Raw genomic sequence first — 12951 nt, forward strand, 5'->3', positions numbered from 1 at the left:
TTTACTACAGCAGTAGAAAATGGACTAAGAATGAATGATAACATCCAAGTAACGTCCATGTTACTTTTCTTTTTCTTCCATCAAAAGAGGAAGTCATTTAACAGAGATACAATGGGTGATACAGTGAGAGATTAGGACAGTGTTTTTATTATGCTTGAAAAGTTCCTGCTGTTTCAGCTCTGTATTGTTACATTAAAAGAGTCACCAATTTTAGTGTTGAGGGTGGGTGGACAAGTGTTTAATATCTGTGACAAACTGCCTCTTTTGTGAGGAAACATCCTCAGGCAAGAATCACTAACTTGAGTGTTAAAAGGAAAACATTGTCATAGGTCTAAGGAGGAAAATTTATTTGCATTTTCTTATTGATGAAGCCATGAATTATGGTAAGTTCGGGATATGCTGTGCACTGGAAGATTGAAAAAGGTTTATTTTGTTATTTCTATTTTAAATGTTCTCTATCCATATCTGTCAGTCACCCATGAGATTTAAGTTTAGTATATGTTGGCATATTGTTTGGATATAAGTATAAAAACAGATCTATTGAAAATAAAGTCATTTCAACTTTGTTCTTTTCTAAACCTTGGCTCTCAGATTGAAGTTGAACAAATTTCATGCTTCTCCATGTTTTTTACTCTACTAAAAATAATAAAAGAGAAAAACAGAAAATGAATTTTACAACTTGTATGGTGGGTGTCAGGAGGGAAAATGCTGGGAGAAAAAAAGGGAAGAGGTGAAACTGTCCAAAAAGAAATGTACTCATTACTTGACTTATGTAACTGTAACCTCTCTGTACATCACCTTTACAATAAAAATTATATACTTCATAACTAACATACTTTGAACTAAAATACCAATACTGTCATATTAAAAGGAAATATAACATACCCATGCTGTCATATAAAAGGAAATCTAAAGTTATTTACTAGACTTACTATAAATATAGAGGAGAGGAGTTATTATATGAATCACAAACCAAAAGGCCAGATAGTTTTTTTCCAACCACTCAGAATGGTTGTCATGAAAAGAACAAGGTAACTAACCCTGGCAAGGAAATAAGAGGTGGAGTTTAGGAATCCAAATTAGCCAAACCACTATGGAAATTCACAAGGAAACTCTTCAAAAGAGAAAAAAAAGTAGAACCACAGCGTTACTAGCCACACCAGTTCTGAGTATCAATGAAGAGAATCCAAGTCAGCTGACTATGAAAATAACTGCAGAGCCATCTGCAGAGCCTGTTTATCAGAACAGTACACAATAGCCAATAGCCAGTTCATGGACTTAGACTAGATGTCCATTAAGAGGTGAATGGATAAAGAGAATGTGGTGCTTTGGAGTTTTATTCAGCCATTAAGAAGAATGAAAGTCAGGCATGCCTATAATCCTCACTACTGTTAACTCATGGTGATGGTTCTAAGCCAGCAATCAGGAAAGTCTGTGAGACACTTATCTTCAAGTAACCCAAAAAGCTATAAATGGATGTGTGCCTCAAGGGATTAGTGACAGCCTAGAGTGAAACAGCCCCAGTAATAGCACAAAGTGAGAGAGAGAGAGAAAGAGAGAGAGAGAGAGAGAGAATGAAAAAAATGAAATCAGAACATTTTGTAGAATAGATAGAACAAGAGATTATTATATTAAGTAAAAGAAGCCGACTTTCACAGACAAATATTACATGTGCTTTCACATGTGCACATGCTGGGAGAGGGGTGAAAAAGGGCATGAAAGTAAACAAACAAACAAAAACCCCACAAAAACAAGAGGACTGCCAGGGAGGCAGTGAGGTAGAAGGGAAGTGGAAAAGAAGAGAAAAAAATAAAGAAAAAATATAAGAAGATATATATGAACCCACGAAAATATATGTGTGTGTACAGAAATACCATAATGCTCTTACACAATGCAATTAGTGTATCATAAAGAAAGAAGGAGTTTTTATTTTCAGAAAATCATAAAAGAAGCAGCATTAGGAAGGAGAGTATTCACAGAAAGAGCACATGGTGATGTGTTCTATTCTAATGAAATGTAGAGAAGGACATTGTGGCATATATTGTCACTCACTCTCCTCACCACCATCCTCTATCATTTGTTCTGGATGAAGTCTTTTCTAGGTAGAGGAATTCTTTTGATGACCCCAGAATTCTGTGGTAATATAGGAAAGTTGGCTGAGAGCAAAGGGAATGTGTGTGCAAGTACAAGACTGAAATATAAAACAATCAACCAGTTGCTGGTGACTCAGGCCTTTAATCCTAGCTACTCACGAGGTTGTAATCTGAGGATCACAGTTTCAAAGCAGACTGAGCATGAGTCTCATGAGTCCATGAGTCTCCTATCTCTAATTAACCAACAATAAGAAGAAATAAAAGCTGAAGTGGAGCTGTGGCTCAAGTGAAAGAATACCAGCCTTTAGTAAAAAAACAATGAAGAAGCTATGGTACTGCAAAAAGATTCTGAGTTAAGACCTTAGTAATAGCACAAAAGTAAATGAATATGTAAATAAATAAATATTAAAATAATGAGAGTGTGATTATATTTAAAAAGCACTTTTTTGTTTATGACAAGCATCATTTTAAGCAATTTCCATGTTATCATCCATTGAATTAATATAAATACTCTTGTAAGGACTAATATTTCTCATTGTCGAAGTGAAAAGTGGATAAAAATGTTTTGGACGGATTAAACATTTGGAAATGGATCTAGAAGCTGGTGTAATGGGTTTGGGGGCAGGGGAATTTATCTGGTATTCTCTTAGGGACTCTCATTAGGTCCAAGATTAAATTTACATAAGAGACATTAAGAGATACACACTGATTTTCTCTGAGATAATTTTAAATACAAATGAGAGCTTTCAGGAGGAAAAATGAAGAATGAAAGAAAGTTAAAGCCAGGCTCCAAAGCTCATGCTTATACTCTTAGTTACTGAAGCTGAGAGCTGGTTCAAAACTAGACTAGGAATAAGTTTCCTAGGCTCTACTCCAAAATAATCAGTGAAAAGCCAGGCTGGAGGCATGGCTCAGTGGTAGAGAACAATCTCAGCAATTGTGGTATTGAGTTCAACTCTCATCAAAAAAAAGTAAGAAAACTATAGGTGATGCTCGATACTGTGTTAAATAATAAGTAGTAAGCTTTGAAAAACTAATGAGGAAAGAGGACTAGGTAGTTAGTTGAGAATGTGGTTAGGAATATAAAAGCTAAGTTAACAAGTTTCTGTTTGTCACTTTCCCTCAGCTATTCCCTATTGCTGGTGATAAGACTCATTGATCCTTCCAGTATTGAGAACACCTTTCATACCGAAATTTACTCTGATAATTTTGTTTTTTTAGGGGTGGGGTGGGTGAGGATCACTGTCTTTAAGTGTTTTCAACTCAAAATAAACATACAACAAAGTAACAGGTTTAGGAGCAATATACTTACATAGAAAAGAGCATGATGGCTTACATCTGTGATTCTAGCACTCTCGAGGCTCAGGCAGAAGGATTGAAAGTTCAAAGTCAGCCTGGACTCCTAAAAACAAAAAGTAAATAAAAGAGGAAAGAGCGCAAATTGAGATAGATACAATGTTGAAACTGAACATTTAGGATTCTCTTCTATTTTTTCCTCTCTCATTATTACTTGAGTATAATTCATAATTTGCTTTCAAAACTGTCCAATTTTTTATCTTTCCATTCTCAATATAGAAAAGGTGATTATATTTTCTTGGATTATTTTGTACCCAACAGCAAATCAACTCAGGTATGCAGCTCACACTCATACTAGGTAATTAAGTATGAAGATTACTAGTATAATTAGCACTTCTGTAAAGAAAGTCTTAATTTAAACAAATATAATAAAAATTAAAACTTGAAGATTACTCTTAGAAGAATAAATTTGGTGATTTGAGAATAAACATTAAACCAGGCTGCTTTGGAAATGATTTATTCTTCTAAGTAATACAAAGATTTCTGTCTTCACTTATTTACTATGCTGACCACAAACAGCATAATCAGACATTTATCTGTTAGATCATAATATATTTATTTAGTTTGGAATAGCTGTTATTCCTATTGATTTTTATTACTACTAAACACAAGAGTTTACAGTGTAACAAACAGCTTTCTGTCCAGTTATTAGATTTGTAGAGGTCCACATAAGATACTTAGAGTTTTGCCTCTTGATCCATTAAGAACAAAACGATTTCTCTGAATATATACATGCCCACATGTATATGTGTATGTGTGTGTGTGTATATATATATATATACCATATATATATACCATATATATATATATATATATATGATTAGGTGCATATCTATTCTCATATACATGTGCAAGAGATGTGGAAAAAGTTTTAGATATGTTAATTTGCATATAGAAAAACACATAAGGAGATACATTTACAGAATGTAAAGGGTATAAACAAATGATAAAAACCAAAATGGCAGACATTGGTAAGAAATAGTTGCAAAATGCTCTGAGATGTTATTTTTCTTCTCTGAGTGGATGCTTTATGTGCTAATGAAACCTCAGGAGGGCAAAGCTGGCATTTTTATCCTCAATTTTTTTTATCTAGTCACAGCTGTTGAACACCAGAGAAATTGCCTGCTGCCACTTTTCCTCATCTCCATTTAGAAAACAATTTTCAAATTACATTATAACAGGTAAGCCAAGTTTACCTGTATAAAGGGACAGGTGGAGAGATTTGATTTGTTTTAAACCTTTTTCTGGATGTTTCTCAGATGAAAGTAACATTATTGTAGCTATTTTCTTTTATTTCCATTAAAATTTAGATTTTCTTTGGTTTGTGAAATCCAAGAATTGGGCATTTATAATTTAAGTATATTTACTTAATCATCATGAATTTTTTAGATTAAAAAATCATTTCACAGACTGGCTAACATTTGTATAATTTAGACAGAGAACATATTCTGCTACTAGAGGTCTTGAGTTCACAGGATGATACTGTCTTTAGACTATTGGATTAACATGTCTCCCCAAGCATTCATTAGCATGGAATACAAGATCAGGTTGACTTGTGCCAAGAAGTTGACCTCAAAGAATCTATTAGTATTCTTCTTCTCAATGTAGGCCACCTGTTCCAAAGGTCTCAGGTAAGAGCTGTCTGTATTATTTTTGCATATATTAAGTGTTAGGCTTCAAGAAAGAAGGTAGACAAAGATTACTAGAGGTCAGCTCATTGATCAACATCAACAAATTCCCAAACTAGTTTAAATTTCAGATGGAGAAACATAGATTTTGCAAAGGAAACCATTGAATATGCATAAAATATAAGTGTTAACCAAAGTACACATAAATTTTAATCACTTAAGTACAATTTTATTAAGAACAGATTGAACCATTTCTTAATCAAAAAATGATCACAGAGAACAGTGCACCTAATAAAGGGAATATTACTCAATTTTAATTACTAATGATTAAAAATAATTAATTCCTCATGCAGTCCAGAGAAAATGCGGTAATCTCTGCTTCTCTTCTAAGGTCATTAATGCCATCCTTAAGCCTTACTTTTTGAACTCAACTAATCCTAATTACTTCTTAATATCTTAATACTTTCATCTATGAGAGCTAGACTTCAATACATGAATTCAGGTCAGGGGACACAAACATTTAGTCCATAATAATGTTTAGCTTTGTTTTTTGAGCTATATCTCAGCTATATGATACATATCATTGTGAAGTCTCATATAAAGAAGATTTTCTAATAGAAAACCCCATGGAATTGATATCCTGATGAATGATATTTGTCACATTTGCAAACTAGGAAATTCAGGATCAGGCTTGCTGTGTAGCTAGGTTCTGGTGAGGATCTTGGTCCTTGATCCTGGCTTGCACATTGTTACATCCTTCTTGCTTCCTCTGGCAGGGAGGAGAACAAACAGTGGTTTCTTCTTTTTATAATGTCTCTAATCCCACCATGGAGCCCCACCCTCTTGAGCTCATTTAATTCTAATTGCGTTCTAATATTCTAATAACATTACATTGTTTGGCTTTGATATATGAAATGGGATCATAATGCTGGTTAACTCTGTTTTTTCTTTGAAGCCAAAATATCTGTAAATACATGTAAAAGCTCTTACATGTAAATACATGTAAAAGCTCTTATTGAAGCAACAGAGATAGCCTAGTTTAGACATGCATGTCTGTAAAGACTGCCTGTCATGATTTTCTGACATTTCTCTGAGTTTAGATCACTTAAAGAACATCCTAATCCACATCATACTTTGTATTCCCTTGTCATAGAAAGAAATGGTAGAGGACTGATTTCCCTATCCGCATATTCTAGATAAAGTGTTGATTTGATAGTGTTTGTCTTCCTTTCCTGTGTGAAAGGAAGACAAATGCTATTAACAGATATCACTTATCTATTCAAATTCACTTCAAAGTCAAATGGCTTTTAACAATGCCTTTAAAGTTAAAACTTAAAATAATTTGTTCATAGTTCTTCAGTGTAGCCACATAGGCTAGGCCCTTGTAGAGGAGGACTGGGTGGGCTCCATATCTCCTGGCTGTATTTATGGCTTGCTGCTGGTTTTGCATTCTAGGCAGTCTCCTCTCTTCTAGCAGGCCAACTCAGAACTGATCACATGATGGCTTGGGTGAGAGAAAGGTCACGTCTAGGATCTTTAAGGCATTGATTTATACATATGACACATACTGTTTGTCTAAGGAAATACCAAAACCAAACCAGATTTAGGGGCTCACCATGAGCAAATAGAATATACCATTTATAGACTGAGTTGCATGGTCATGGTTTAAAGGTTCTGGTATATAAGGAGAAGAATAATTATAGTTTTCTTTTTTATTCATCTCTTTTTGTCTGGGGCTAAGGCTTAAACTCAGGGTCTCCTACATAGTAAGCAAGTACACCATTTAACTACACCCCAAGCATGGTGCCATTTTTGCAAATAATCTATCACACATATCCTTCTGATTCTGTTGTTTGCATTGTGAGCTTGCAGTTTGACAATATCAACAATGCTCCTAATTCCTATTTTGACTTTATTAAGAGAGAATTCAAACTCAAATTTAACCAAAAAGATAATTTATTTGTACTAGCAACGGTACAACTATGTGTTTCGTGAATTCTCAGGGATGTGGTATCCAAGTCAAATAATCTTTTCTAATGTCAATATAAATACAGTAATCCACAGTGAACTACAGAGTACAGTTTCCACAATCCTACAATAATAAGAAACAATTGTCAGAAATTGAGCTGGCCTTTTCTTTTTGCATCCTGCGTGTAGACCCAAGCAGGTTTGAAAGACATGGCCTATTATTTCTTGTGATTTCATTTAAGATTTTCTCAACGTGTGGTATAATGAATGTTAATTCAGATTTGCAATGGGTGGCATCTTACGCCCGTTGAGGAATATAAGAAGGAGCATTTGAAAGGAAGCCAGCATTTCCATCATTGGTTTGCTAATTCACACAGATGGAAATGACTCATGAAGATTTTAGATGCCTTTGTTTCAAAATCCATTTCCCTCCCAGTTTTCTTTTGCCTTAGTTGAATGGGAAAGATTTGTCACTTGAGTAAAGATACTTCATCTCTTTCACAGATGTTTCTTGGAGTGATTAATTAGTTTCTGAGTTTTGTGCTGCTCTTTCCCAATGTGTCATTGAAACAGATCCATTAACATGAGTGATGTGTGTTGTAATTTCATTAGTGTCCTCAATAATGTATTACACTTCCCTTTTAGTAGTCTCTTTGTGTTGTGTGTGGGTCAGGATGACTGTATGAATTACATTTATAAGTTCCAAATTGTTACAGATGAGCAAAGATAGGCATAAAGGTGGAATTAATGTTATTTTAAACATGATAACCACTAAAATGATTCCAATTAAGTCATATCTTAATTATGTCTGACGTCTCAACCATGCCATACTGAAATGCATGTTGTATGTATGCAAATGGGATAATGATTTATTGAATTAGAACTGCAAACAGTCATTGTTTCTGCAAGAAAATTTTTCTGAGTTCTACAATAAAGCAAATATATCTAAGGTCAGGAATATATGGAATATATGACCTTGTAACTGTAAAAAACACATTCTTGTCATGGGAATTCTGCAAGTGTATCTCTTACTTTCCTTCCACTCTGTTTTCCTGTCCTACACGAGACTTTTCATAGGCAATTGGTCAGTTCCTAGTCTGCCCTAGTCAGAATTTGGAAAGAGAGATTCAAATACTCTTAGAGTATATACTATTGAAATGTTTAAGCTACATTTGAGTAAAGTTCAAATTTGTGACTTTATAGGGGCATACAGAGAACTTTTAACTGAAAAACTTCCCCCAGAAGTGTGGATCTAATGTAAACCTTTCAAAGGTAGGAAAATTGATTTACTAAAAATGTGCCGGGCATCAATGGCTCATGTGGATAATCCTAGCTACTCAGGAGGCAGAGATTTAAGGATCACAGTTAGAAGCCAACTCAGACAGGAAAGTCTGTGAGATTCTTAACCACAGAGAGCCAGAAGTAGAACTGTGGTTCAAGTAGTAGAGCAATAGCCTTGAGCACAAAAGCTCAGGGATAGCACAGAGACCCAGAGTTTAAGCCCCAGGAGCAGCCCCTCTCAAAACAGACAAATAGTTGTTGTGCTTTCCATAGATGATTGGGACAGGTAGGGTTAACGTTTGAGTACATAAAAAAATTCTCAGAATCATAACTTAGGTTTTGTTTCACTCGCAATTCAAACACTTAGACTAAAATATGATACTACCTCATCAGGAAGAGATCTATACACAGAAATATATTGTATTTAAGCAGGATGTGAAATGGAATTTAGCACAGAAGAGAAAAATTAGAAAAGATGAGCCACCTCTGAAAATCAGGAGAAATGATCATTCTAATGAAAATTTAAAGGAGATGTTTTTGTTATTCCCAATGTGTTTTTTGGGTAATGTAATTTATGGAGGTAAAAAATATATTTCTACTATTATAATAAAGATAAACTATCCTAACATATATGAGTACCTAGTAAAATTGAACATTTTCTCTCAAATGAAGATAAAAGCTTTCCAGTCACTTATATTCAACTACATTGGATCTCAGTATCTGTGGCTTATTTTGATTTGCAACAAATTTGGATGGAAATAAATGTGAGTGCTTATCTTACATAATAGCTTGCCACAAGTCTATTACTTGAATCATGTAGCATAGGGAAAATGTGTTTATCTCCTTGTGGGATTTTGCAAACCAAAGAAAGATCCATGTCTATGCACTTGGAATGTTTACAGTCACCATGAACCAATGTCACTGTCCTGCTTACTAGTTAGGAAAACAAATGTCAGCATAGAACAGGCTCTGCTGTGCCAGTCTTTAAGAAATATACATATCGTTTCTGGTTCAATAAAGTAATAATAATCATTGAATTTCTTACGCTTTATGTCTGAACATTCTTGTCAGGGAATTATTTTCCTCTTTTATGTTCTCTCTCTTCTTCATATTTCATGATACAATAGTCATGGTTGATATTTTGTATCAATATACAAGAGACTGCCCATACTTAAAGAAATTCTGACTGAGGAATTAATCCTGTGCCATTTACGTTTTACTAATATCATCTTACCATTAAATGGAATATTGATAATATCTGTCATTTAATAAACAGAGAAGTGTAGAAATTTACTTCATATCAATTTTGAAACTGATATGGGAAAGTCACTGAAACAGCTTGAGAGCCATTAAACATATTTTTCTAATGTATAAATTGCAGTGGTACAGCTCATTTAAAAGAAGTTTCATGATAATGATTATAATGACTTTTGTTTATTAGCATTCTGAACAAAATGTCCTCAGGGAATGGAAATATTTGATATTGTTTTTGAAACCATTATACTCAGAAATTCTGGAACTCTATTTGTTATATAATGAGTAATAATGACACCTGAAACTGATAAAGTGATAGGAAAGGACATTAAAAAGTATCCTTGAAAGTGGAGATGTGGCTTCTGTGGCAGAGCACCAACTTTGACCAAAACGCTAACAACAAACAACATGAGGACCTGAGTTCCAGCTCTAGTCCTGGCTTCTTAAAATAACATGTACGTTACAAAAAGAAAAAGAAACATTGATCAGAGTCAGGCTGTAACAACAGAGAAAAAAGACATGCACATAGGAGAGGTAAGTTGGATATGTAAGGCAAAGAGTTAATTTCCTTTAATATTATTAAATAATTATACAAATAGTGTCACAAACTGCTACAAAAAAATTTCCAAATAATATTAAATGATTGCACACAGAGGTTACAATTCCATAAGTCAGGTTCTGAGTGTCATGCATCTTGGCCAATGCCATCCATCCCATTGTTCATTTTCCTGAGTTCTGGCCATGGTGATTTCAATGCCTCCTAACTACCTACAAGTCCATGTGGAAAAGTTCAAAATGAGTGAGGCAGAAGAGGATGGCAAAGCCAGAAAGAGCAATTTTGAGTTTTACAATGTCAAATTGTGAATCAATTAAATTTTGTGCTCTAGCTCTCTCCGTCCACTTTATCAAACTCAACTATCACTAGACAGCTCGTGTCTTTGTCATTTTCCTCTGAAGTAGTCTCCACATTTTCCAAAAACACAAATTTATCATTGCCATTATTACCTATCTCTTTTATTTAAAACTTTTACTGGTTTTCTTTTGCACCTAAGAATGAGTTTCCTGTCCTTCCCTCAACACAACAGGCCATCTGTCACAGAGATGCCTTTCTTTCAGGTCTTCTCTGAAAATTGCTCACTCTAGTCATACAAGAGCACTGACGTGGACTCCATAGCCCAATGTGATATTTTGTGATTTTCATATTTTGGTAAATGTTTTACCCACTTGTTCTAACATCCTTCCATTCCTTGACCTTTGTCAGAGATATGATCTTTTAGGATAGAGGTACAATAGTGTCTGTTATGTACCTTTTTCCACCTTCACATGTAATCCTTCACCTGTTACCACTAGATCTGACTACTCTCCAATTACAATTAGACAAATGTATTTCAGTTCTTTGCACGTTTGACTCTTACTTGAGAACACAGAATTCCAGCTATGCCAGACACTTTGGTTTGCAAATAAACCAAGGTTGCCAAAGTCCTTAGTTTTCTGTAAAAAAAAAAAAAAGTATCTTTTATCTATCAATAAATAAAGTGACTTAGGCACATCATATTCCTTCCTCAGTTTTTTTCCAGGTTATAGGGCACTATCATATTGTACAATTGAAACATGTAGAAAAATCTAAATCTCAAACATGAAAGAAGGGAATAGCATAATGAATCCCTTCCCTCTAAATATTTTAAGTCAATTCCCTAGACCAACTAACATTATCTTTACAAATATTATTGTAACATATTTCTAGAAGACATGGATGCTTTTCAAAGACATACTGATGGTACCATAACCATACTTAAAATTTTAACTGGTCCCAATAATCAGTAATCACATTTTAAACAGTTTGCTTGTAAATATTTAGGAAAATTTGACTTTGTGACCAGATGACACTTTTAGTCTGAAACAGCACTTCTCAATTAGAGATAATTTTGTCTTTCTAGGGGATTTGGGAGATATCTAGAGACATTAGTATGTGTGTGTGTGTGTAAATATAAATGTTTGTGTGTGCTTACATCTAAAGGAGGAATGGTGTTGGGAGAAATGGGATAGAATAACGAAAGGGATGACATCAATCAAGATGCATTGCACTCATAAATGGACATGTTGTATTGAAACCTCTTTGTACAACTAAAAATAATGAAAGAAGAAGAGATGCTACTGGTATCTACCATCACAAAACCAAGGTTACTCTTAGTTGTCCTATAAAATACAGGTTAGCTGCCACATAATGAATAATACAGACCAAAATGTTAAGTGAACAGAGTCAGCAAACCCTGGTCTGAAGGTTCATCCTTCCCAACTGTTTGATTCTAAGTAATTTTTAAAATAAATTGAATGTAGGCATTCCCACATTCTGTACTTTGCTAGGACATGTCATGGTATAATTTAACATAAACACAATGTCTTATATTTGTTAGCAATTATATTGAGAAGCTACATCAGAGTTTATTCAATTTTATGTTAGAAAATTTCTTTTGCACTCTTATAGTGTCATGTGTTTCTACCAGGAAGCATATAATGTCTAATATCTCTCATCTTGTCTCATCAACATGTCAAACTACTGATGATCAATGACCATTCACATTAATTCACTAGAGGTTGCAAAGTGGTGATATTGCACTTTTATAATAGCATCCTCTATTGCAAACCTCTCTGCTTCCTGGCAATACTCATTATGTTTCACTATGAAAGCAGCCTTGTGCATTAAACATTTAAGCATTCCACATTTCCTTTTAGAAACATCCTGTACCGCATGGATGAGAAGACACCACAGTTCTCAGTGCTCCTGGAGATCCTGGAGCACTGCGAGTCACAGCCATCAAATGAAACCTTCCAAGCCACCATATCAGATGTGTGGAGCAGCATTAATTCAGCTCAGGTGTACTTCAAAGCAGGACTCCATGTGTTCGAGAGTGTCTTGGATGGAAAGAACTGAGAAAACTCTTCTATTAAAAAAACAACTGTTTACAATTCTGCAAGCAAAAGCTCTAATCTGACCAGATTTTCTGACATTGAAGACTTTTTTCCAATTGCTTTTCTTATTATTCCAATGTATTTTTAATGAACATATGAAACACATTTTGCACATTTGATATTCATATATCTATTTCTGAATAGGTAAATGCAAGTTATTGAGTTAATACTTAAGATTTATCCATTAAAAAGACATCTGCCGTATTTTTATATATAAAGTGTTTTTTATGGGGGGTCAAATTTCAAGAAGTTTTGGGCACCTTCATTCCTGTGGACAGGACATGTTCCTAATGAAAGCTTTTAGAATAGAAATGGAGAATTGATATAGTTTCAGATTAACTTCTCTATGAAATGTTCAGTGTAATGATTTCCAAGTATTCTGAATGGGTTGCCCAAAATCA

General features: G+C 34.3%; 1 protein-coding gene across 1 annotated transcript in view; it reads left to right on the forward strand.

Annotated features, from left to right (window-relative positions):
- Positions 1 to 12693, forward strand: part of Naaladl2 (N-acetylated alpha-linked acidic dipeptidase-like 2) — a 902864-nt gene extending 890171 nt beyond the window's left edge. Inside the window, exon 13 of the mRNA XM_013016159.1 lies at positions 12314 to 12693. Within this exon, the coding sequence (XP_012871613.1) occupies positions 12314 to 12512 (199 nt within the window). The 3' untranslated portion in view covers positions 12513 to 12693. The remainder of the gene's footprint in view (positions 1 to 12313) is intronic.
- The last annotated feature ends 258 nt before the right edge of the window (positions 12694 to 12951 follow it).

Source organism: Dipodomys ordii, unplaced genomic scaffold (genome assembly GCF_000151885.1).
Source record: "Dipodomys ordii isolate 6190 unplaced genomic scaffold, Dord_2.0 Scaffold30, whole genome shotgun sequence".
Taxonomy (NCBI): domain Eukaryota; kingdom Metazoa; phylum Chordata; class Mammalia; order Rodentia; family Heteromyidae; genus Dipodomys; species Dipodomys ordii.